The 27,608-nt window shown below is 42.1% G+C and overlaps 1 protein-coding gene across 1 annotated transcript; it reads right to left on the bottom strand.

Moving 5' to 3' along the window:
* Nucleotides 1-1,057: 1,057 nt before the first annotated feature.
* Nucleotides 1,058-13,840, bottom strand: LRRC14B (leucine rich repeat containing 14B). Its single transcript, XM_068251918.1, has 2 exons — nt 12,881-13,840; nt 1,058-3,316 (listed from the first exon to the last, which is right to left on the bottom strand). Exons 1-2 carry the CDS (start codon nt 13,783-13,785, stop codon nt 2,674-2,676), a joined length of 1,548 nt encoding a protein of 515 aa, XP_068108019.1. The 5' UTR covers nt 13,786-13,840; the 3' UTR covers nt 1,058-2,673.
* Between the last annotated feature and the right edge of the window lie 13,768 nt (nt 13,841-27,608).

Here is a 27,608-nt window from a genome sequence, read left to right as displayed (position 1 = left end):
AAGTGAGTAAAATGATTTAAAATAAACACGACGTAGCTGCAAATGAATATTACATACCTCACCGTCAATTCCTCTCAGAAGCTCACCATTTTCTTCTTACAGTGATCCCTTCCAGTTCTGACAATATTTTGTCAGCACTGAAATACACCAGTTGCTGTCAGTTATATATCAGCAGCTGTCAGTTACAACTGAATGTGCAAGGTAATGTCCAAGTTTCCCTATGGCTCAAGTGGGTGATATTAAAGTTTAACAGTGTGCTGACCAGGGAGCTGTTAGGGGTAATGGCCATTTTTAAAATGGAAGACAGAGAATTCCATTGATCACAGTGGATAAACAGTACACAGGAGAGGAGAAAGAGATTAATGAGTAGACTACACAGGAGGTAAGTATGACCTGTGTATGGGTATTTTTACTTTTTATTTTCAGTTCAGGTTCTCTTTAAGGCCTGGGGCACACCAAAACCCGCTAGCAGATCCGCAAAATGCTAGCAGATTTTGAAACGCTTTTTCTTATTTTTCTGTAGCGTTTCGCCTAGCATTTTGCGGTTTTGTGAAGCGTTTTTGGTGTAGTAGATTTCATATATTGTTACAGTAAAGCTGTTACTGAACAGCTTCTGTAACAAAAACGCCTGCAAAACCGCTCTGAACTGCCGTTTTTCAGAGCGGTTTGCGTTTTTCCTATACTTTACATTGGAGGCAGAAACGCCTCCGCAATCCAAAAAATGCCCTAACCCCGGGAGTATGCGTTTCAGCAAAACGCCTCCCGCTCTGGTGTGAACCACCCCATTGAGATACATTGACCAAGCGTATCTGCAGCCGCAAGCGGCTGCAGAAAAGCTCAGAAAAAAAAGGCTCGGTGTGCCCCAGCCCATAGTCCTGTTCACAGTTGATTGGGAACATCAACATAAGCCTGGATGTGTGCAAAAGCTGCAGAGACTCACAGGGGACGGCTACACAGCAGAAATGCAGTTTCTAAATAATAATCAATAAAGGAATGTAAAAGGGGTTTTCCATGTGTTTTTTTTTTTTACTATAATTTTTATTGAAAAATTATTATTGCGACACAGAACAGTATACAGAAGATACAATAGTAAAGAAAAGGTGGGGGAAAGGCTGCGCATCCCTAAAGACATGTGGTATGTGCTGGCGTTCTCCTCGCTGTTCAACAAAATGTAAGTTACGCATTTTTTTTGCTTAGCTGCTCCCAAGGTTTTAAATTTAGGTTAGGTCACTTGCCCGGAGGTTTGCGTCACCGTGGCGCAAGTGTCTAGCATAATATACTTTGCATGCAAACCATATTGGAAGCTAAAGTTCCTCCTAATAAATGTTAGCATTTGTCTTGGATGCAGGGCATGCATTTTTCAGTCTGATAGAGGCGGTGCATGCCTGTGCGATTAACCATTCGATTGCAACATGTGTTTAGGGATGTGCAGCCTTTCCCCCCACCTTTTCTTAACTTTGTAACTATGTAACTATCAGGTTAGCTGCTCCCAGCCCCTCCTCCTGAGTTTCCTGTTTGCATGATAAGTAGTAGCAGATTTGCATATGATTTGCATCTGAATTGAATGCAAAGTATGCAGAAAATCTATTTAGGTGCTGCACACTGAGCTGATGGTCATTTTAGATGCAGCCTTAGTGGTATGCGCTGGCGTTCTCCTCGCCCTAGAAGATACAATAGACAAAGCAATATAGCACAACTGCAAGAACATCAGAAGACAATACTCTGTACACTCTGAATGAAATATTGGCAATGGTTTCCATGGTCAACTAGAACACATACATACTACAAAGAGAGTGAGCAGAAAAATAATCCAAAACATTTGTCCAGGGTAGGGCTTGTAAAATCAAAAACAGCCCACACAGAGTTGTGGTCATGTTTCCAGACACTTGCCTATGTGTCGGTTCTCTTCTGAGAAGCTTTCAGTTCCATCACTCTGTCCACGTACTCTGTTCTCCTGCACCGCTATCCCCATCCTTCCCTGTACTAACATCGCTCTCCACTGGCATTTTTCCATCCTCATTCAAAAAGGCTGTTGTGACACCACTACTTAACAACAATCTCTAGATCCCACGAACTCACCAACTACCGCTCATTTGTCACTTCTCCCATTCGCTTCCAAATTACTTATGCCTTATATGTAATTACTTAATTACTAATGCCTTATACTGTACATGCTGAGCTAAGCCATGATTTAACTGCTAACTCCCTGCTTGATCAGTTACAGTCAGCTTTCGCTCTAATCACTCCATAGAAACAGCCCTTACTAAAGAGGCAAATCCCGAGGCCATTATATTCTGTTGATTGACCACACCTTACTCTTACAGTTACTTTCATCTATAGGTATAAAAGGCCTCACTCTCTCCTGGATATCTTCCTATCTCTCCGGAAGGTCTTTCACAGTTTCATACTCAGATCAGATCTCATCTCCCCATCCTTTATCTGTGGGGGTACCTCAAGGCTCTGTCCTTAGGCCCATCCTCTTTTCATCTACATGCAAGCTGATTATTGCAATATGCTATGAGTTGGCTATATAGCAGCACCCTTCTATCTACTTTGAAGTGCCGCTTTAAAATTTACTTATCTTTGCGTAGACCTACTAGAAAGGTTTATGTTGTTATTATTGCCTTCAGTTTATGTTAAAATGTACAAATGGCTACTGGGTATATAAGTTTACTATAATTTTTCCAGTGCGGTAGTGAAATTCTGCAAGGCATCTTTAAATGAGGCAAGTAAGCATGTTCCTAGCTCACTATTGGTCTCTTCAATGGCAGCATCATAACTGCCAAACAGTGGTGTGGCTGCTACTATATCTTCCCGAGCAGCCTGGCGTAAGATACGGCACAGGGTAAGTTTGATATCTTCATACTTCTGATGATCATACTTTACAAGATGAAATTCATCCAGTGGGTAGCTGACGTCAGCAGGATAGCAGTCCTTTGGCACTGGAAATTCAATGTATTTCAGCATGGGCAGACTGGCCAGGACTCTGAATATACGCCGAAGAGATATAGAGGTCACAGGGTTTCCAAGGAATTTAAACTCTCTCAATTTTAAGCAATGCACAATTCCCATCTCCATGACGTGAATGTTCATTTCTCCAATATCACACTCCTCCAACACCAGAATCTCTAGAGTCTGCGAAGCCTTGGAGAGGAGCTTAAAGAACGTTGATGGAAAGAGCTCTGTGACGTTGTGGCCACTGAGGTCCAGCTGTTCCAGATGCTCTGCATGGATACTGTTGGCCAGGTAAGCCATGTCTACTTGATTCAGAGAGCAGTTGGCTAGTTCCAGCACTTTCAGGGGTGTCGTCAGTGGGCTGAAAGACAACAGCATAATGAGATGAAATACAATTGTTGGGTGAGTCGGTGTAGCCTCCACAGCATTCCATGGAGAAAATGATGGTTTTGGAACTTCAGAAATTACACATAGCCTGTTCAGTTTTTCAGCAATTAAACAAGTAGAAAAAACAAAGTTTTGTAAAAATTACGGTATACCTTTTAATGGCTAACTTAAGACATTTTTCCAGATGTTAGCTGAAGTAAAACACTGATGCAGGTAAATAGTTAAAGGACACCCGAAGTGAAAATAAACTAATGAAATAAACGATTGTATCTATCTTCCTTCTCCTAAAAATGACTTTTTAAGATAGTCCACAGTTTTTATGTTTAACCTATTTTAGTTCCTGGACGTAGAAACTACGTCCAGGAACCAGCAGAGTTGAAGACAACTACGTCCAGGAACCATGCGCGCTACCGCGCCCTCCCGCGGCCGATCGCGCACGTGCACGCGCGCTCCCGGCCTGCGGTTCATTAGCCAGGCAATCAGTGAATCGGGCTATGGTGCCCAATCACTGATTCCTCTCCCCCGCTGAAAAAGCGACAGCTTCTCTCGGAAGCTGCGCCTTTTCTGTCTGTTACCTCCCCCATGCGTCTCTCTAAGCCTATGTTACGCTTAAAGTGACGTCATGTAAACAAACTCATGGCCGCCATCTTGTGGCCAAAAAGTAATACTACAACTAAAAGTAAAAAAAAATAAAAATCAACACACATTTACATTATAAACCTATTGTTTACATCCCACCCTCCCAAAACTACCCAAATAAAATGTTTAATATAAAAAAAAAACACTACAATAAAAAAACAAACAAACATGTAAATATGTGCCTAAGGGTCTAAACTTTTTAAATATCAATGTAAAGATGAAATATTTCTATATTTTTTTTATTTTAAACTTGTAAATAGTGATAGATGCAAATCGGAAAAAATGCACCTTTATTTCCAAATAAAATATTGTCGCCATACATTGTGATAGGGACATAATTTTAACGGTGTAATAACCGGGACATATGGGCAAATACAATACGTGAGTTTTAATTATGGAGGCATGTATTATTTTAAAACTATAATGGCTGAAAACTGAGAAATAATGAATTTTTTCCGTTTTTTTCTTATTCTTCCTGTTAAAATGCATTTACAGTAAAGTGGCTCTTAGCAAAATGTACCCCCCAAAGAAAGCCTAATTGGTGGCGGAAAAAACAAGATATAGATCAGTTCATTGTGATAAGTAGTGATAAAGTTATAGGCTAATGAATGGGAGGTGAACATTTCTCAAGTGAAAACAACGGAACGCAAATGGGTTAAATAAACTTTTAAAGTTTTAACTGTTTTATTGTTTTTGCTCAATGACACATTCATTGAAGTATGCCAGAGCTAAAACCTATGACCTGTTGACCATTTTTATCTCTTTTCTACTCTCAGAAGCTATTTTCTGCTAGAAATGAGTTTTATAGTTAGAATTTCTTATCAGTGAGGGTCACACTGCAGTCACTTCCTGTCCGGACTGAGTCAGCCACTTCCATACCTGATATTTAACTCTTTCAGGCAGAGAAAGAAAAAAAAAGAACACAGCATAGTTATTAGTGTACTTGGCACTGTACATACCCATGTCTATCTCATCATGTCACACGTCACTTCGGGTATCCTTTAACACATATGCCTGAAGAAGGGGAATAGATCTCAGAAAGCTTGCATCATTTAACTCTGAGAGTTAGCTATTAAAAGGTATTACTTTTACAAAACTTTTTTTTCTACCTACATCCTCTAATTTTTTTGCCTAGCATGGTACAGAAACTTTTTTCGCTACTATTAGCGATTAAACAAAAGGGAAGAGGTACACATCAGTTTATAATAATTGTTTTTCACCCTACGGACAGGGACGGATTTTTACTGTTTACGCACTCAAGACCCACTATTACCAGCCACCCCCTGACCAGAAGCATCCTAGCTAGAGGACACCCACACACACACATTTTAGTAATCCTACCCCCTTTCATATATACCTAGGTGACTCTTCTCCCTTTAGTATAGGTAACTAGATGACTGCTCCCCGCTTTAGTATAGGTAGTTAGATGACACCTCCCCCACTTTAGTATAGTTAGCTCAATGACTCCTTCCTAACCCCTTTAGTATAGGTAGCTCATTGACTCCCCCCATTAGTATAGGTGGCTCAATGACTCCTCCCCCATTAGTATAGGTGGCTCAATGACTCCTCCCTCATTTGTATAGGTAGCTCATTGACTCCCCCCCCCTCATTAGTATAGGTAGCTCAATGACTCTTTCCCCATTAGTATAGGTGGCTCAATAACTCCTCCCCCATTAGTATAGGTAGTTAGATGACACCTCCCCCCATTAGTATAGGTAGTCTGAGTAGGAAAGAAAAGCAGAATCTGGGCACCATAAACTGCATTTTCCACACTTTATTGCATCCCCGCACACAGATAGATACAGGTGTAAAGGGCTGGTCTGACAGCCGTTTCACAAGCAAGGTTGCTTGCTTCCTCAGGTCTCTGAGGAAGCAAGCAACCTTGCTTGTGTGCGGGGATGCAATAAAGTGTGGTAACTGCAGTTCATGGTGCCCGGATTCTGCTTTTCTTTCCTACTCATTCTGGTATACCTGGAACCGTCCGGAGGCACATTGAATTATCCACCAACCCCCGCCTGTTTTGCCATCAGCAACTAGTGCCGATTCCTTCACTCTCCAACCGTTTTTTAGTATAGGTAGTCTGTCAGCCAGTCCGTCACAGTCCCCCATTCCCTGCAGATCAGGCTGACTCACCTCCAGGCTGAGGAGGGAATCCGAGGAGCCACTCCACCACAGTATTGCCGTGGTGGCGCCATAGTCATGTACGACTCACCCCTCCAGGCCCAAGTTCCGCTTCAGCGACGACTGCTGGCCCCCACATTTAATTCTCCCTCCAAGCTGCTGCGACTCGAAGGGGGAATAGTAATTAATGCCGCCCAGAATTTTAGCGGAAGCAGGGTGAGCCATCATTCGGCCCACCCTGCACCAAAGTGACTGGGTGGCAAAAACAAATGTACACCCCTACATGAGCGTTACTATAATTTGTTGAGCCCAAAACTAAAGTCACATTATTAGGTAGCTTCATCCCTCCCCCATAAGGTAGAGCAGCAGCGGAGCCCTATACAGCAAAACAGGTCCACGCGCCTCTTCAGTGTAGCTCTGCGCCATGATGCCTATTACCTTGTGGCTCCTGCTTCTGCATGTCATGTGATGGGCATCTGGAGCTGCAAGGTGGTAGGAGTGAGGACCTGGCCGGAACAGGTAAAATAATCTGCATGTCATCCCAGGAGCAGCCCCCCCCCTCCTCCCCCCCCCCCCCATGCTTGTGGGAGTCCCTGGTGCTATTGTTATGCCTCTGGTACCCTATATGTTTTTTCATTGTAGAAAATGTGAGGTTAAAGTAACAGAAGTAGGGATTAGGGTGATGTATTAAAGCTAAATTGAAAAAAAATACAAATATTTTATTATTTCCAGTTTTCCACCGATCCTACTGCACTATCCTTTAACCTGCTAATCCCTATGATGTTTTTCTTTCACATAGATGTCTGAACTAAGCTTTCAACATGCAGTTCAGCCTCCGATCTTCTGGGAGACGAGTCCCTTACAGCTACAATTTAACACAGTCGAAAGGTGGTGTTTAAAACCATAAGTGTGTCCGAGATCGACACGGTGCAGTTACTCTACATCAGACAACCACCTCATGTAACGTCTCCCCACCGCTCTTAGATGGTACAGGCATTGTGGTGGCATCTTCCTCTGTACATGATTCCTTGCACCCCACAGGTCACAGAAGCAGCTGGCAGAGTAAACTGCCCATGTGAAAGAAGGCAGATAATAGTCAAAACAAAGTTGTAACTAAGGCTATGCCCATCATGTACACAAAAAGGGGGGGAAAAGTAGGAATTTGGATTTTAAAACAATTGCATTATAAAACAATTCATTACTAGCCTCTGAAACAACAGTGTCACTGCAAAACATTTGTATCCACCTGACATTTTAGGGCCCGCTTTACTGTAGTCCGGCTTGCGTCTTCTGTCATGCAAGAACGCATCCGGACCCCTTCTATAGGGATTTGCATGCATAATTTAATGCTCATGCCGTCCGTTCTTTCCCTGCATGTGAAGCGCCCCTAGTGGAAATGAGCTCTTAGGACCTGTTTACATCTAAAAGCCCGTTAATCGCCCTAGTGGGAATGGGCCCTTAAAGTTTAGCTAGGCGGGTATATGGATTATGTAAACAAATATACAAGCAAGTTAAGGTTTACCCTTGTAGATTGACTGGATTATACATGAGTTTTACAATGTATTGAAATTATTTTTAAAATGTTAAACATTGATATATGTGCCTTAACTGAAATAGATTGATGTTGCCATAAAAAACCCTCTTGGCTAATGGCCCTGATTCAATTCCATTTTTACTCCTAAGTTTTCTCCTGGGAGATAATTTTTAATCTTCTAAATACTTTTTCGGCATCCTACAGTTGAATAAGTATAAAAAAAAGTGAAAAAGTCCTGTAAACATTATTCTGAGTATTTATGTTCTTTTACTTGTGGCTTAAAATGCAATGTATGATAAAGTACGAAAATATCACCTAGTAGAAAATGTAGGAGAAAAAGTGAACTGAATATGGGCCACTGGCCCATGTGCAATTCACTTTTTCTCCTGAGTTTTCTCCTTGATGATATTTTCACACCTTGCCAATAAAATGCCTTTTAAGCCACCAGCAAGTAAGAAAACACTCCAAATATTTTTCATAGTACTTTCTCACTACTTTTTGGTACTTTTTTGATTATAAGATGCTGAAAAGTTATTTTAAAAAGCAGTTGAAAAAATTATCTCCTAGGAGAAAAGTCAGGTGAAAATGTATGCAATTAAATTTTTCACCTGAGTTTTCACCTAGGTGATATTTTTAAATTTGTCAATAAAATCAATTTTAAGCCACCAGAAAGCAAGAAAATGCTCAAAATAATTTTGATAGTACTTTTTCGTTTACTTGTTGGTACTTTTTTAGCTGAAAAGTGCTGGAAAGTTATTTTACTTTGAAGATGAAAAATTATCTCCTAGGAGAAAAATGTAATTGTATATGGGCCACTGGGCCATATGCAATTCGAGGAGATAAGAAGCTGAAAACATGCGAGCTTCTTATCTCCTCACATCGCTCAGGATTTACCGGCAAATTCAATTGCCAGTTTCACCTGAGCGATGTCCTTGCGTAAAGGAGCATAACTCAGGCGAATACTAGGTATTCGCCGAGCGATGCTCCTGTGTGGCCAGCGATGTGGAGCGAGGCATTTGTGCCGTGGAGCTGTCCTTCAGCACCACAACACTGCTGCCTCGCTCCCGGGAAGATGCGCGCGCATCGTCGCAAGAGCCAGCGCATCGTTGCAAGGCTCATACCCGCCGTCCGTCGCCTTCTGCCGCTTGTCGCTACCTTCAGAAGATACATACCTCCATCGTTCCTGTCTCGTCGCATGTCCCACGCCGCTCCTCCGCTCATCTCTGTGAGTATTCTTGGAGCCGGCAAAGCATCTTTGAGTCTCCCGCCGGGGCTCCCCATTCCTCCAGTAGGTGGCCCAATGAGAATCATCCTGATTCTAATTGGACCAATGAGAATCAGGATGATTCTCATTGGGCCACCTAGTGGACGAATGGGGAGCCCCGGCAGAAGACTCAAAGATGCTTTGCCGGCTCCAAGAATACTCACTGTCACAGAGATGAGTGGAGGAGCAGCGTGGGACATGCGGCGAGCCGGAACGATGGAGGTATGTTTTTTTGTTACATTTTAAATAGGTAAGGAGTCAAAGCTGACTCCTTTACCTATTTAAATCACTGGCATCTGGGGTTTCCTTAGTAAAGGAGGCTCCCAGATGCCAAAATCAGCCCGCTGACAGCAGCGATAGGTCTTTGCGCCTGCTCAGAGCAGGTGAAAAGTTAGCACCTATGTTTGCAATGCTTCCCGGGGGGTGCAAAATGCAATTGCATAGGGGGAAAGGAACTTGCTGGGCGATTATATCGCCCAAGCGAGTTCTTTTCCGCCCTGGGGGGTGTTAAATGCAATTGCATTAGGCGACCTTGCTGACGCCTAATTTAAGAACTCGCCAGCACTTAGCGCTGGCGAGTTTGGTAATTGCATAGGGCCCACTGTGTGATACATGTCCAAACAGTTACAGATAAGCACAGGAAAGACTGTTTTGTCGGGAAACAGACTACTTTTCCCTCTAATATAATTTGCTTTTAATGAGGCCAAAGAAAAATCTAATAGCCTATTAGAGGTTAATCTAGATGAACGCTGCGTTGACTTATACTAGGTACACACGTTACGTTTTTCCGATCGATAGATGCGTTCGATTGATAAATTCCGTCATGTCCGATATTACTCTCAATCGTTTTACTGCTCGATTTCTCATAGAAGTGAATGGAAAAAGAAAAAGGAGCAGAAGAAAAGAGAATTGAGCCAACAAAAACGATTGAGCGGAGAATTGAGCGGAAAAATTGTGTGTACCCAGCATTACAGACAAGGTGAAAACTTTTTTGAGTATATCTCCTGTCTCAGGGCTCTTTCCCGCCAGAGCTGATTTCTGGCATTTTGTCGCAAAGTCAATAGTTTGTGTTAACCAAGGTAAAATGAAAGTCCATAGATTTTCATTCTACCTTTCACATCTAACGCTGCATTTTGGTGCACTGTGGTACGATGCAGCCGGGAGCTTTTAATCGCCCGGCGCCGTCGTTTTCCCATCAGGTGAATTAGAACTGCACCGCAACATCCCAACGTCACACCGCAGATCATAGCGCTTGCAGGAAATCGGCTCCTGCAAGCGTTATGCAATGTGAAAGAGCCCTCAGCAATTGTATTTGCACTTTGTCTGCACAGAATCTAATAATTAGGCAGGGGTCACACTTGAGTCTGCGGAAAAACACACCAAACTGAGAGCAGCTGACCGTTGGCAATAGGGAATCGCACGCTATGTGTATAAAAAAAGCAGCGGTGCCATTTTTTTTTTTTTTTTTTAATGCTGGGGGAAAGCGCACATTACTGCGATTGGGCATTGTGAAGCATTATGTGCATTTTTTGTATGAGTTTTCACATTGCAAAAATGCATGCGATTATTGGCAAGTGTAATCCCTGCCATAAGCATGGAGCACAAAGGTGAACACACATGATACAGTTAAAAGATTTAGTTTTCCTGTTTTTTTTAAATGTAAAAACAAACAATCATCTTAAAAAAAACATAAAACGAAATATTCCCTGGATTTAAGTCCTGATTTACTTTAGGAAAGGTTCAGGGAGGGTGGGTAAAAAATAAAAATCAATTTCCACTTACCTGGGGCTTCCTCCAGCCCGTGGCAGGCAGGAGGTGCCCTCGCCGCCGCTCCGCAGGCTCCCGGTGGTCTTCGGTGGCCGACCCGACCCGGCCAGGCCGGCTGCCAGGTCGGGCTCTTCTGCGCTCCAAGGCCCGGAACTTCTGCGTCCCACGACGGCGCGCTGACGTCATCGGACGTCCTCCGGGCTCTACTGCGCATGCGCAGTAGTTCTGCGCCTGCACAGTAGAGCCCGGAGGACGTCCGATGACGTCAGAGCGCCGGCGTGGGACGCAGAAGTTCCGGGCCTTGGAGCGCAGAAGAGCCCGACCTGGCAGCCGGCCTGGCCAGGTCGGGTCGGCCACCGGAGACCACCGGGAGCCTGCGGAGCGGCGGCGAGGGCACCTCCTGCCTGCCACGGGCTGGAGGAAGCCCCAGGTAAGTGGAAATTGATTTTTATTTTTTTACCCACCCTCCCTGAACCTTCCCTTTAAGGGGAACCTGAAGTGAGAAGGATATGGAGGCTGACATATTTATTTAATTTTAAAAAGGATCTCCAGTGAAAATAATGTAATAAAAAAGTGCTTAATTGTTACAATAATTATGTATACATGATTTAGTCAGTGTTTTCCCATTGTAAAATGTTCCTCTCCCTGATTTACATTCCGACATTTATCATGTACTGACATTTTTACTGCTGGCAGCTGAAAAGAGTCACTGGAAGGAGATGCTGCTTGCTTTTTTTGTAAGTTGGAAACAGCTGTAAACAGCTACTTCCCACAATGCAATGAAGTTCACAGACAGGAAACTGTCAGGACCATGGTTATGACATCACACTGTGGGAGGGGTTTCACCACAATATCAGCCATACAGACCCCCCTGATGATCCGTTTGAGAAAAGGAAAAGATTTCTCATGGTAAAGGGGTTATCAGCTATTGTTTGAGATGAAGTTCAAGTCCTGGTCAGGGTTTCCCTTTAAACAATACTAATTGCCGGTCAGTCCAGCTGATCCTCTGCCTTTAATACGTTTAGCCGTAGACCCGGAACTAGCATACAGATCAGATGTTTCTGACAAAAATCTGATAAGATTAGCTGCATGCTTGTTTCAGGTGTGTGATTCAGACACTACTGATGTCAGAATGATCAGCAGGAGGCCAGACAACTGGTATTCTTTTATAGGAAATAAATATAGCCCCTCCCTATATCTCTTTTGTTTCCCTTTAAGAACCGTTTCTAAAATTTTAAGGCTGCAGCTGGAAATCCATTACCAATTTTAATATCACAAGTCACCTATACAGGTGCCAAAGTTTCATATGCTAATTCTAACACATTCTGTTTCAAACTTAAAGTGCACCTGAGCTGCATCTCAGATACAAAATGAGATATTTCCGTAAAGAGAGGGAAGCCTCAGGATCCTATTGAGGCTTCTGACAGTGCTCTAATGTCCCCGTCTACGAACGGCTCCGTGCTACGCTGCGCTCGTAACAGGAGAGGAGAGCTGCCCTAATGTGGAGGGGAGGGCGAACTATGTAAGGGGGACATCAGAGCACGGAGGGAAGCTTCAATAGAATCCTGAGTCTTCTTTCTCTTTAGGTAAATATCTGTTTTTGAACCCGAGCTTTGGTTCTCTTTAACTTCTGCTCCCCCCTCTCCCATCTTTCCCTCCCTTTCTTTTGCCTAGTGATTAGCTAAGATGTGATTAGGAGGCCCTCTGGACAGAAGGAAGTGGAGAGTGGCATAGCTGAGGCAGGCTGAACCTGTATTGCTAGCATGGGATACTAACCCTTCAGCAGCCAATTTATTTAGAAGCTTGCAAGTGCTCCAGGAATATTTATTTAAGCAGTTTTTTTAATTCATTCTTTGTTAAATTTCCTAGCTTCTAATTAGAACTGCTGTAAAGTGTATTTATGGTCCCTTTTCACTAGGGGGCAGTGTGAGACGATAAAAGAGGACTTCTACTTTCAGTTTCAATGTTTTCTGCTTGGAGACAGAGATCAAAATGAGCCAAGAATTTACAGCACAACGAGTTCTGCCAGCTGAAGACAAATGCAGTGCATTATCTTAAAGTGAGATAACTCAATTGTGGCTGTAAACAGATTAAAATAGGCACCCTATAGTACAAGCTGCATACTCTAAAAGCCACCTCATTTTTTACATTTAGTTCAGTGTCACTTTGGGTCTTCTGGAAACAAACATGGGAATGATTGAATAGATATTTACCTCAGTAGTCTCCTCAGCCGGCCTGTCAGGATAGAAAATGACAGACTCAGTTCGGTCAGATGAACCATGAGGCTTAGTTTCTCACCAATGGTGCATAAAACAGCATCATCCTCTGCTGTGTAATTGGTGACATTAAAAGTTCTCGCAGGTAAAGTCATCGAAGTGAGCTGAGGAAAAGCTGTATTGTTGAGGAGCACTTCCAGATGATACATTTCTAAGCGCACGTTGTGAACGATCTCAATCTTTTGCATGGTTGAGGGTTCAGCAAGTCTTAATATATAGAAGAGCTTCCTTAAAGCTAGGCTGTCTGCTCTGAAATCTACACATCGGATCTTGAGTGGGCAGTGACATCTCATCAGTAAAGCCTGCACCACCAGCTCATACGTCTTCTCTGTAACAAACAGATTGCAGAGAACATCAATCTCAACACCAAACACGGAGGGATTGAAGTCAAGCTTTTGCAGCTCAATCAGGAGCTCAAAGCAGATCTGTGAAATCAGTTGTGTTCTGGCCCATCTCCCCAAAGTCTTCTTACATGCACATGGCTGATGCTGGACATCTTGTATGCCTGTAAGGTCAACAACCTTCAGCCTTTTGGAGTACGTAGAAGATGAATTCAACACATAATTCTTCAAACCCTTTAGGCAGGCTGTTAAGCTACGCTGGCATGACCAGTGGCTGATGTCTTCAGGGCAATCCAGGGATTTGCCCATCAGCTTGCTAAAGTTAAAATCTTGTTGGGGCCAGTTTTCCACCAGTACGGTGATGATTTCCTCTTTCTCATGCAGGAAACAAGCCTTCAGTAAGAGGGGGTAAAGATTATGGGCAACGTTCTTGATGCTTATCTTGGCATATTCCTGCTTGGCTATAAAGGCCTCTGCTGCGATAAATCTCAACGTCTTCATCTTGTGAGAACTCTCCTGTCTGACTTGGCGGCTTTGTAGTGGCCCTGCTGAACTGTCACTGTGTCAGGCTCTTTTATTTTTAGCTGCAGCTGACACTGGAATTCGTAGAGAGCTGAAAACCTCCAGCGTCACGTCAGGGTCATTTTTATTAGCAGGCGTTTCCTGGCCGTGACTGCTGGACACAGAATGATGATTGCTTGTGCAGGACAACTATCATAACACAATAGAAAGGAGTACAGAGGAACACTTCAGGGTCCAAATGTCATAGATGAAAATAATCAATACACTGCTAAATGTAAAGAAACCAGTATCCAACTTTAAAGTGGACCTGAACTCTTTCACAGGACAGAAGGAAAACAGAGAGAAATACACCCTGTATGTATTTAGAGGTTTTAGCCTAATTCCCCCTCATCTGTGACTAATCACCAGTTGTAATGTGATCCCTCAGCTGTGTTAGCTGCCTGCCATGGCAGGGAGGTAATTGTTAAACACAGGATGTTAACAATATGTCTGCTTCCAAGAAAGCAGGAAGTAGACACACTGCAGATTTATTGCAGGATTTGTATCGGCTGTAAAAAAAGAATATTTTTCTTTAAAGATTATTAGGCTGTTGCTTATCTTTTAGAGCAGAGGGGAAGTTCTGAGTTCAGGTCCGCTTTAACTGCTTGCCGACCGCGTCACGTCGATGGGCGTGGCTGCGGCGGCAGCCCCAGGACCTCCTAACGCCGATCGGCGTAAACTACTGGGGCAGCAGTTTGCATCTACTGCTTGGTGGGCGGAGCGGAGCCTTCAGTCTGTTACACGCCAAAACTGCTGTGTATTTACATGTACAGCGCTGCGATCAGCAGCAGCGCTGTACTGGGGACAGCCGTGTGATGACACGGCTGACCCCCTGGGGGACAAGAGAGCGATCGGCTCTCATAGGCAGAAGCCTATGACAGCCGATCGCCGTGATTGGCCGGCTGGGGGGGAGGGAGGAGTTGTAAAAAAAAATAAATACAAAAATAGTACTAAATATTAAAAAAAAAACAAATAAATATTTAGTTTTTTAAAAATAAACACAGAGAGGGCGATCAGACCCCACCAACAGAGAGCTGTGTGCTGTGTTGTGCGGCCCTGCAGCTTGGCCTTAAAGCTGCAGTGGCCAATTAAGTAGAAAATAGCCTGGTCACTAGGGGGGGGGGGGGGTTTAACCATGGTCCTCAAGAGGTTGAACTATAATATTACAAGCATGATCTATACAAAAGAAACAGGCAGAAAAATGTCTTTTGTTTGTAGTTCCAATATCCAGTGCGGACAGGCTTGTAGGTTTTGTTTGTGGATGTCTTAAAGGCCACTTAAAATAAAATGGCTGCCCAGGGGGTGACAACCTGTGTGTGGGATCTGTACCAGTCAGCTGGAAATTAACAGGTAGCAGCACGGTTTACCACCACACGGTTTAAAACTGCAGCTGCATCCGCCAATGTGGATGATCCCATTTTGTTGTATATACAGGAACTGCACAGCAGTCGATCGTCAGATGGTGGGCAGCTGACCCACACACTATTCTGAAGCAGTTCAACCTCCGTGTGAACTAGCCCTGAGTGCACACAAGTTAACGCACCCAACACAGGTATGGGCCACTACCGTAGCCATGTTTAGACGCTAAAGAGGAAATAGATGTTTGCAATGCAAGAAAAGTTGATATTTGAACGTCAAAACACTTTTTCAAAGCTTCTGAGAGCTCTAACAAAGATAAAACCTGTAGGTTCTTGTCTACACGGTATAGGTCACATTTGATTACTGCGCCAGTTTTATTTTATAGAATAAAGTGGAATTCCAGCAACAACGTCCTTAAAGGGGCACTATGGCGAAAAAATTTAAAAATTTAAAATATGTTTTCTCCAGAGTAAAATGAGCCATAAATTACTTTTCTCCTATGTTGCTGTCACTTACAGTAGGGAGTAGAAATCTGACAGAAGCAACAGGTTTTAGACTAGTCCATTTCTTCATAGGGGATTCTCAGCATGGCTTTTATTCTTTATAAAGATATTCCCTAAAATGGATTAAACAATGATGCTGGCCAGCTTCCCTGCTTGCTACACAGTTTTTTGGAAGTTGGACAGAGCAACTGCCATTCACTAAGTGCTTTTGAAGATAAATAAATCCATGAGAATCCCCTATGAAGAGATGGGCTAGTCCAAAACCTGTCGGTAATGTCAGATTTCTACTACCTACTGTAAGTGACAGCAACATAGGAGAAAAGTAATTCATGGCTCAATTTATTCTGGAAAAAATGTACTTCCTATTTGTTTATATTTGCACATATTTTAATTTTTACAATTTTTCGCCCTAGTGCCCCTTTAACCACTTTGTCCTCCTTGACGTATAAAAACGTCAAGGAGGACAGGCGCGCTCCCGCGCGCTCCCGCGGCCGATCGCGCGCATGCACGCGCACTCCCGGCCGCGGAGTCGGTAGCCACGGAATCAATGTGTCGGGCTATGGAGCCCGATCATTGATTCCTCTCCCCCGCTGAAAAAGCGACAGCTTCTCTCGGAAGCTTCGCTCTTTCTGAAGCTGTGTCCCTCTAAGCGTACATTGTACGCTTAGAGTGACGTCATGTAAAAAAAATCGAGATTGCCATCTTGTGGCCAAAAAGTAAAACTACAAGTAAATACCCAAAAAGATTACACTACACCAATATTTCCCCAAATAAAACACTTTTATATCCCACCCTCCCAAAAATGCCCACATAAAATGTTTAATAAAAAAAAACAAAAAACATTACTATAAAAAAAAAAAAAACACCACATAAATATTTACCTAAGGGTCTAAACTTTTTAAATATCTATGTAAAGATGAAATATTTCTCTCTATTTTTTTTTTTTATAAGCTTGTAAATAGTGATGTATGCAAAACGGAAAAAATGCTCTTTTATTTCCAAATAAAATATTGTCGCGATACATTGTGATAGGGACATAATTTAAATGGTGAAATAACCGTGACAAATGGGCAATAACAATACGTGGGTTTTAATTATGGAGGCATGTATTATTTTAAAACTATAATGGCCGAAAACTGACAAATAATGAATTTTTTCATTTTTTTTCTTATTCTTCCTGTTAAAATGCATTTACAATAAAGTGGCTCTTAGCAAAATGTACCCCCCAAAGAAAGCCTAATTGGTGGCGGAAAAAACAAGCTATAGATCAGTTCATTGTGATAAGTAGTGATAAAGTTATAGGCTAATGAATGGGAGGTGAACATTGCTCGGATGCATAAGCTGAAAACGACTGAGATGTTAAGTGGTTAAAGTACCACTACAGTACTTTAAGATACATGAGCACAAGAAGTTCATTTCTCCCACAGTAAAATACTCTAAAAATGAATTTTCTCCTACGTTACTGTCACTTACAGTAGTTAGTAGAAATCTGACAGATCTGCCAGGTTTTGGACTAATCCCTCTCCTCATGGGGACTCGGTATTCCTTTATTCTTTACAAAAGCACTACCTGGAAAGCCGGCCTCCCTACTCACTTGCACACTATTTTGGTAGCTGGACTGAGCAACTGGCATTTAGGAAGCGCTTTTAAAAATAAAGAAAACTAAGAATCCTCCACGAGAAGATGGACTAACCCAAAACCTGTCAGATCTTTACAACATATTGTGACATAGGAAAAAGTGCATTTTAATGTAGAACCAATGTATATTTTACATACATGCATGCATGCATTTTAAATTTTACAATTTTTTAACAACATTGGTCCTTTAAGTGCTGGCTAGAATGAAAGGATTATATCATGTCAGGCTTTTACTGGGACATTTGTCCTCACTGGGGAGGTTTCACCTCAATACCTGTTTTTGTAACACTCAAACTTTGCTTAATGCAACACTGATCTAAATTTTCCTCCATTTGATCTAATCTTTGCCACGTTCTAAATACATCAATTCAATTGTTTTACTTCAAGTAAACTTAAACGGAGAGTGATTTGGTAGCTGCCATAGTAATTTTTAAACAATACCAGTTGCCCAACAATCCTGCTGATGTATTTGACTGCAGTAGTGACTGAATCACACACCTGCTGAATCTGTATGCTTGTTCAGGACCTATGGCTAAAGTATTCGAGACAGTGAATTAGCAGGAAAGACAAGCAATTTGCATTGCAGTATTTACAGTAAATAGAACTAAATGTCAACCTCCATATCCCTCTCAGTTCAGGAGTTGCAGATGAAGCTGCCACTGTATCATGGGAGTTTCCATTTTACTTTCTGCAACTTGTAAAATTGACTTTATCTGCATCAGACACTTTAGCAGCGCTTTTCAGAATCAGATTTTTTTTTGCCAAGTACAGCGGGGGGGTGTTTGTACCTGGAATTGGTTTTGGCACTATGGGGTCGGTGGTGGCACAAATAACAGTGCACAGAAAACAGAAGTATAGTGCAAGTATAGTGCAGAGAGAGAGAGAGAGAGAGAGAGAGTAGAGTCCCCTTGGGGTGGCGGCTTGTGAACAGCTCTTGCCAATGTAAATGCTATGGGGGATTTAAAAAAAAAATTGCATCCCTCAAGTGGGATCACACACATAGCATTTCATTAGCAACAGCTTTTCAAATAACAAGCACTTACAAAAATGCTGCTAGTGGGTTCCAGGCCTGAAAGTGGACATTTCTTTTCAATTCAGGGATTACAATCAGTTTTCCTGAATGATCATAGAATTTGAAAAATATGACCTCACTTGTTACATTTTTACCCAATTATGAAAACAAATTATTGGGTCTTTAAAATTAAAAATCTAATAATTATCCTAAACCATTCAATTTTTATAGAGATTGGACAGAAAATATTTCTCAAATTCATTTTTAAAAAATAGCTTTTGATTTTTCTGTACAACCAATCGCTCTTATCAAATTGCTGTAAAATTGGATATTTTAATTGTATCATGTGTGGCCACTTTTAGGCTTGATACAAAAGCAAGATGAATCTCAGTTTGTGCCACCTCTGCAGAGAATCTAACGCATATGTTTGGCCGGACCAATGGTATTGGAGAGTGATCTGGACAGCTGGATCAACTTGTCCACCTTGCCCCTCCCTCTTTGTTGTGCTCTGCTCACTTGCCCCTCTTCCCCCCTCAATATGATTACGATAAGAGAGATTGTGTGAATGTGCAGACTGCTCAAAATAATAAAATGTAGTGGAAGGTAGAAAGCTGTGACCATCAACTGGTGATCCAGCCAAGTTTACTGTACAGTGGACACAAGTATAGTGGCAATAACCACTGGGACCCAGGGATAGAGGACTGCTAATGCCAAAGCCACAAGTCTGCAAAACTGACCTCTGCTACAGCAAAGAAGTGACCCACACTAAATTCCAGGATCATGCACCACTTTTCTATGATGTGATCAAAACCAAAGCAAGTAAGAGGCCACCATGAAAAGGTAGCGACCATCATACTAACATCATTAGTTTGAAAGATTCTCCAAAACCCGTTAGACCTAGAAAAAGTGACACAATGGGCTTTAATTCACAAAAAAAAAAAAATAGGTCAGTAAAAAAAAAGCACATCTTTTCCCCAAATTCACTAAGATTTTCACACATGCGGTAATACATTGGAAATGTATAAAAAAAAAAATGTCTTCAATTCATGAAGGCTGGTAAACAGTACAATTCTAACCAGATGTGGAGTAGGACTTGGCAGCAAGCTGTGTTCTGCTATGGTGATGTTCTCCCAGTCCTGGCCAGAGTTGTGATGCTTCTTCTGGTACAAGTGGTGTGCCTAAAACATAAGCTGTTCCTTTGCAAATTGCTGCTTTTGCCCTACAAGTGCCAAATGCTCTAATCTTTGTGAATGGACATTTATTGAGGTATTTACGGCACAATTCGGTAATTCCTATAGGCATCCTGAGCTATCCTTTTGCTGGTTGTGGCACTTACTTGACATGATGAAGCAGCAGTGAAACGCGTTGTCCTAGTGCTTAATAAATAAATTTGCTTTTCCATTTGAAATTGAGTGTTCTCCATTAAGGTAGGAGTTATTTTATTTTATTCCTGGTATCTTATTAGAAGTTAATATCACATGGTTTACACTAGGTGCCTCCCACCCCCGAGTTTGATACATTAGTTACCCATTATGGTTTATTGTGTAGTTAGTTTCGTTTAGTAACTATTAGCAACATGTGAGTCAGATTTGACCCAATCAGCCCTAAGTGTGCCATATATCAATTACATATACAGGTCCTTCTAAAAAAATTAGCATATTGTGATAAAGTTCATTATTTTCTGTAATGTACTGATAAACAGACTTTCATATATTTTAGATTCATTACACACAACTGAAGTAGTTCAAGCCTTTTATTGTTTTAATATTGATGATTTTGGCATACAGCTCATGAAAACCCAAAATTCCTATCTCAAAAAATTAGCATATTTCATCCAACCAATAAAAAAGTGTTTAAAAAAAGTAAATCTTCAAATAATTATGTTCAGTTATGCACTCAATACTTGGTCGGGAATCCTTTTGCAGAAATGACTGCTTAAATGCGGCGTGGCATGGAGGCAATCAGCCTGTGGCACTGCTCAGGTGTTATGGAGGTCCAGGATGTTTCGATAGCGGCCTTAAAGGGGAACTGAAGTAAGAGGTATACGGAGGCTGCCATATTTATTTCCTTTTAATCAATACCAGTTGCCTGGCAGCCCTGCTGGTCTATTTCTCTGCAGTAGTATCTGAACAACACCAGAAACAAGCATGCAGCTAGTCTTGTCAGATCTGACTTTAAAGTCTGAAACACCTGATCTGCTGCATGCTTGTTCAGGGGCTATGGCTAATAGTATTAGAGGCAGAGGATCAGCAGGGCTGCCAGGCAACTGGTATTACTTAAAAGGAAATAAACGTGGCAGCCTCCATATACCTCTCTCTTCAGTTCCCCTTTAAGCTCATCCAGAGTGTTGAGTCTTGCGTCTTTCAACTTTCTCTTCACAATATCCCACAGATTCTCTATGAGGTTCAGGTCAGGAGAGTTGGCAGGCCAATTGAGCACAGTAATACCATGGTCAGTAAACCATTTACTGGTGGTTTTGGCACTGTGAGCAGGTGCCAGGTCGTGCTGAAAAATGAAATCTTCATCTCCATAAAGCTTTTCAGCAGATGGAAGCATGAAGTGCTCCAAAATCTCCTGATAGCTAGCTGCATTCACCCTGCCCTTGATAAAACACAGTGGACCAACACCAGCAGCTGACATGGCACCCCAGACCATCACTGACTGTGGGTACTTGACACTGGACTTCAGGCATTTTGGCATTTCCCTCTCCCCAGTCTTCCTCCAGACTCTGGCACCTTGATTTCCGAATGACATGTAAAAGTTGCTTTTATCCGAAAAAAGTACTTTGGACCACTGAGCAACAGTCCAGTGCTGCTTTTCTGTAGCCCAGGTCAGGCGCTTCTGCTGCTGTTTCTGGTTCAAAAGTGGGTTCATGCTTCCATCTGCTGAAAAGCTTTATGGAGATGAAGATTTCATTTTTCAGCACAACCTGGCAACTGCTCAGTGCCAAAACCACTGGTAAATAGTTTACTGACCATGGTATTACTGTTCTCAATTGGCCTGCCAACTCTCCTGACCTAAACCCCATAGAGAATCTGTGGGATATTGTGAAGAGAAAGTTGAGAGACGCAAGACCCAACACTCTGGATGAGCTTAAGGCCGCTATTGAAGCATCCTGGGCCTCCATAACACCTGAGCAGTGCCACAGGCTGATTGCCTCCATGCCACGCCGCATTGAAGCTGTCATTTCTGCAAAAGGATTCCAGACCAAGTATTGAGTGCATAACTGAACATAATTATTTGAAGGTTGACTTTTTTTGTTTTAAAAACACTTTTCTTTTATTGGTCGGATGAAATATGCTAATTTTTTTGGATAGGAAACTTGGGTTTTTATGAGCTGAATGCCAAAATCATCAATATTAAAACAATAAAAGGCTTGAACTACTTTAGTTGTGTGTATTTGAATCTAAAATATATGAAAGTCTAATGTTTATCAGTACATTACAGATAATAATGAACTTTATCACAATATGCAAATTTTTTGAGAAGATCCTGTATATGATGTACATCCATGTCACTATTGTCCCTGACACAAGACACCCTGTAATCCTAATCGGCGGAGAACGGAGGATCGGAGGAGGACGGCGTGGGACATGACTGCTACAAGGGGCTGATAGAAGCCCCAGATAAGTGTGTTTTTACCCTCAGCATCCCCACACAGAACCCCTTTAAAGATGCATACATTTCTGTAGCTTGTGCTCTCCTCTTTCATTTGATGCCTGAATCGCAGCAAATAGTTTTCGTTGGATTGCAGCTGCCATCTTGGCTATGTTATAACTTCCGGGTCACTCCTGTCTTCTCTTGTTAGAGAAGTGCATCACTGAATGAAGTAGGAGGAGAAAATGACACGCATGGCCATTGCAAGAGGCTCCTCCAGAGAGGTCATAGCACGACATTGTTGGAAGTCGTCTGGCTTATAGGCATACCCATGAGAGGTGCTCTGAGTCCCATTAAGTGAGGGGATCAACAAAGACCTCTTCCCATTACACATGTCCTCCTAGTGATGTACATCCCCCATGATAGCCTATGTTGATTGTGATCATTTTGGATAATCCTATTTCAGCAGCCTCTCGGTGCACAGAGCATGTGTTAATACAACTGAGACAGAACTGCTAGACAATAGTGTGTCATTTTCAGAGCCTGATTATTAATCAGTCATGCGGCAATAGTTGTTTTCTGTGACTCTATGCTGACAGTCAAGGATGAACATTGTGCAGGAACAAGGGAAGCCATGTAACAAGGATTCAACTGTTTTACAAATCCCATTGAGTGATATGTATATGAGAGAAGCTGGGTGCCCCTCTTGACCGTAAAAGGATAACAATTGCTCTAAAATCCTCAAGGTTTATTAGAGAATAATAGGTAAACGCACGTATCTCAGTCACAATAGGCATCAATGACAATGTCAACCAGCTGAAATCTATATTCACAAAGGAACGGAGGACTTTCATAGGCATTTCTGTCTCAAGGTAACGGCATTTCATAGCGATGATCGCTGTTTAAGTTGCAGATGTAAACGATGATGGGCAAGGTTAAGGAGCTGCAGAACGCCACGCTGCCTTCTGTAATTGAGCTGGAGTGGGGAGCTGAAAAGTTGAATGAGAGTGAATGAGCTGCTTAATATGACAGTTGCCACGTGTTGCTCTTGGCCTGTGTCACTATGTCAGGTTATTCATTCATTGCATTATCTTATGATTGAGAACAGTGTGGATGTGTGCGTTCAAAACTCCAACAGAAGCCTAAAGCTTTAGACATTGTTACATACAGTACTAGAGTAGTCCACATTATTGCCATTAGGTCACTGACCAGTACCACATATCCTGTGCAGCTCCTCTTCCAACTTGTTTTTATTGTGTCCTGTCATTTCTAGGACAATGATGATCCCAAAATTCATTAACTACGCAAATTTTTGTTAAACATTCCTCATTGTGCCCCCCTGTGCCTCCTTGAGTCTCCCCATGCCTCCTTCAGTCCCCGTTTGTGACTCCTTCTGGCCTGTTCCTCCAGAAAGCGCAGCAGCAGGCATGGAGGCAATCAGCCTGTGGCACTGCTCAGGTGTTATGGAGGCCCAGGATGCTTCAATAGCGGCCTTAAGCTCATCCAGAGTGTTGGGTCTTGTGTCTCTCAACTTTCTCTTCACAATATCCCACAGATTCTCTATGGGGTTCAGGTGCATTGACCCTGCCCTTGATAAAACACAGTGGACCAACAACAGCAGCGGACATGGCACCCCAGACCATCACTGACTGTGGGTACTTGACACTGGACTTCAGGCATTTTGGCATTTCCCTCTCCCCAGTCTTCCTCCAGACTCTGGCACCTTGATTTCCGAATGACATGCAAAAGCTGCTTTTATCCGTAAAAAGTACTTTGGACCACTGAGCAACAGTCCAGTGCTGCTTCTCTGTAGCCCAGGTCAGGCGCTTCTGCCGCTGTTTCTGCTTCATAAGTGGCTTGACCTGGGGAATACGGCACCTGTAGCCTATTGTCCTACACACGCCTGTACATGGTGGCTCTGGATGTTTCTACTCCAGACTCAGGCCCCTTCTTCCGCAGGTTCCCCAAGGTCTGGAATCGGTCCTTCTCCACAATCTTCCTCAGGGTCCGGTCACCTCTTCTCGTTGTACAGCGTTTTCTGACACTTTTTCCTTCCCACAGAGGTGCCTTGATATAGCACTCTGGGAACAGCCTATTCGTTCAGAAATTTCTTTCTGTGTCTTACCCTCTTGCTTGAGGGGGTCAATGATGGCCTTCTGGACAGCAGTCAGGTCGCCAGTCTTACCCATGATTGCGGTTTTGAGTAATGAACCAGGCTGGGAGTTTTTAAAAGCCTCAGGAATCTTTTGCAGGTGTTTAGAGTGAATTAGTTGATTCAGATGACTAGGTTAATAGCTTGTTTAGAGAACCTTTTCATGATATGCTAATTTTTTGAGATAGGAATTCGGTGTTTTCATGAGCTGTATGCTAAAATCATCAATAGTAAAACAATAAAAGGCTTGAACTACTTCAGTTGTGTGTAATGAATCTAAAATATATGAAAGTCTAATGTTTATCAGTACATTACAGAAAATAATGAACTTTATCACAATATGCTATTTTTTTTTTGAGAAGGACCTGTACATATGTTAAAATAATTTAAAAACAGCAAACATGAGGTAGACTGTGTACAGGCGGTTGGCTTTGCTAATCCCCCCACATGCAAGTCACTGCAGTATGTCAGAGGTGGGGTGTAGCTGGCCCTGAAAAACCTGCACACAGTTATCGATTAAATAAAGTACCTATCAGTACTATGAGACACAAATCGACTGGAGGGTGGGTAAAGCAGACGTTTGTCAAATGGTGTAAGCAGTACATGAGGCATCAAGCTGCTGGGCCATGTGGTCGGCACAGCTGAGAGATGCACTCAGACAGCATGACTAATGCATCTACCCATTAACACCCCAATTCAATCGTTAAGTAACAATATGAAGAATAACAGTAGAACAAAGGAGTGCATAAATATGTACAATGTTAGTGCTCAACATGATTCATCTGAATAAGATTTAGTCAGAAGCTAGATAAAGTACTAACAGACATAAAGATAAGACCCCCACCACATATTATTATTTATTTATATGGAGCCGACATATTCCGCAGCGCTTAACAAAGCACAATAAGACGACAAGGGGAACATAGATATACTAACAAATTGTAAAAGAGTTCCAAGCAGCACAAATATTGTGACAAAAACAGTAAACATTAGGAGGAGGACCCTGCCCTTGCGAGCTTACAATCTAGTGGGTAGTGGGGGACACATTAGGTAAGGGGGTGAAAGATGGATGAGGCAGTGACCCTTTGCCTCTGATTACGTTGTGTGAAATAAGTAAATAAGGGCTATACCATGGTAGGCTATACCATGCCTACCATGTTATTGCTACAAATGCCATGGCTACATAGGCATGGCTGAACATTGTGATTTTGCGTTCGTGAATTGTACTACAAACGTTCATTTACAGCGAGCCCCATTGACTTTAATGGCCTGCAAACTTCTGAAACCTTAAGGAGATCTCTGCAGCCACAATATCTTTAAAAAGGTGTACAAAGTGTACCAAAACCTGTACAGTCCCATGGCGGAGGGGGATAAATGGTGAAATATTCGTCCAAAAATACGTATTTTATGCAGAGGCTTTTTTTCACACATAAATGCCCCCAAAAAATAATTTATAGTTTCTATATTTTTCAAATAAAGGTCTTTAGAATGGCCACCACAGTTACTTGCCTACAAAAATGTATTTGCAGCCACTTAAGCAGAGACAAAAAAAAAATGTTTGCTATTGCACATTTTTCTTTTACATTTGGAAACTTTTTGTGACCTAAAATTTCCAATGTCAAATATGTCAATTGTATGTTGCCTTGAATACTTCACTCTACAGCCACATCATCCTTCCTGCCCAACGTAAAAGAACACCAGCCCTCAGAGAGGCAGGAAATATGTATAAATTCATAAATAAATTCCCCCCATATGCAATGCTCAGGACAGAGCTTCTATCCTGATGAATGAATATAGGGGAATTTTTTAGTTTTATTTTGGTAACTATAGGGTAGAGGTGTAAGAGGTTAAAATTTAATTAAAAAAGAAAACAAACACTTCATATATAGAAATATTTAGGAGTGTGTTTGGGTGCATTTTACTTTTCGGCCACAAGATAGCACTACACAACTTCCAAGTACCTTAAACAGTACTCGGAAGTAGTTAGTGTATCTGTTTATGTGAATGAAATGCCTGGGTAAGCGTGATGCAGGCTGTTCATTAGTCGCGGGCACTGCGATCGGGTTTGGGAACAAGCTGTTCCCAGTCCCCGATCAACTTATCGGGAGAATTGTGGCAGAAATGAACAACAGCGGCGTGGCGAGGGAAACAACGTGGGTATGTGAATTAACACCCCCCCCCCTTCCCAATCCCTGGGTCACGAACCGTTGAGCAGGGAATGCAAAGATATGCAATACAGTGGTCGTATACAGGTTAAAATTTGGGAGACAAAATGACATTAAACAGTGCCAATTTGTTAACATGTTAGTAAATTGTGCCCCCTCTTTTTCATGATCAGGTTAAAGTGTACCTGAAGGGGAATAAATGCGCCGAATTTTGGTACTTACCGTGGGAGGAGGAGGTCCCAGAGGTTTCCCCCGTTCCATTCTCCGTTGCTGACAGGTTTGACCGCACAGTGCAAGTGAACTTTGGGAGTGCCAGTGCTGGAACGGCAAGGTGGAGGAAGATAGGAAAGCCTATGAAGGATTTTTTACTAAGGTAAGCATGTGTTTTTGTTGTTTTACAATGTCATAGGTTTGCTTTAATCAACATTCCCAACTTGGGTTTTCCATTTGAGTGAATTGTATCGATCATAAGCAATCAAAGCACTAACCCATATTCTCTGCAATTTTATAACAAGTGTGAAATGTGCTTTTAAAAGACGAATGCTGAACAGAATAATTATCCGGAAGTGTGTTAGAAATAACAAATTGGGACGATCAGTTTGGAAAGGTGTGGGACCCATGGTCTTCCAGGTTTTCCCTTTAAGGAGGAAATGTAATCATTGTACGATTTACAGCCCCGCCTAGTACATATTTGGTCAACGACCATGGTCACATTGTTTACTATGCCTAAGGTCCTTTTACACTATATTAGTTGCTGTTATAACTGAAATGACAACTGATTTTCAAAGTAATGTCCATGTTTTCCTATGGCTCAGTTCACACTATATGCATTTTAACTGAAAGCTCTTTCACAACGCACGGTTATGGAAAGTTAAAACACATACATTTTTCAGCCTATAGTGTAAAAGAGGTCTCAGGCCCCGTTTACACTTATCAGTTGTTCTCAGTTATAACTGAAAGAAAACTGATTTTCAAAGTAATGCCCACGTTTTCCTATGGCACAGTGCACACTTAACGTGTTTTAACTGAAATCTTCTTCCCAAAGCACTGCTATGGAAAAAACGTGTACCACGCGCACTAATGCATACCAACCGATTACGTTTAAACGTGACCTTTCAGTTTTTGTTACATCAATATCTATCTATCTATCTATCTATCTATCTATCTACACACACACACACAGTGACCTTAGCCCAGTGGTTCCCAACCTTTTTGGAGTCGTGACACATCAAACCAAACGATCTCCGTGACACGTAGACTAAATTCATGTAATGAGAGACAGCGTTTTCCCACTAAATGCACATAAGAGACAACGTTTCACCAGTAAATGCAGGTAA

Source organism: Hyperolius riggenbachi, chromosome 9, assembly GCF_040937935.1.
Source record: "Hyperolius riggenbachi isolate aHypRig1 chromosome 9, aHypRig1.pri, whole genome shotgun sequence".
Classification (NCBI taxonomy): Eukaryota; Metazoa; Chordata; class Amphibia; order Anura; family Hyperoliidae; genus Hyperolius; species Hyperolius riggenbachi.
This window is presented reverse-complemented; position numbering and strand designations above follow the sequence as displayed.

Excerpts from the sequence above, each read along its gene's own strand:
- LRRC14B (XM_068251918.1), bottom strand. The coding sequence starts at position 13,785 with ATGAAGACGTTGAGATTTATCGCAGCAGAGGCCTTTATAGCCAAGCAG. Across the intron at positions 3,317-12,880 it reads CGGCTGAGGAGACTACTGAG|CCCACTGACGACACCCCTGA; the intron begins GTAAATATCTAT and ends GTTGTCTTTCAG.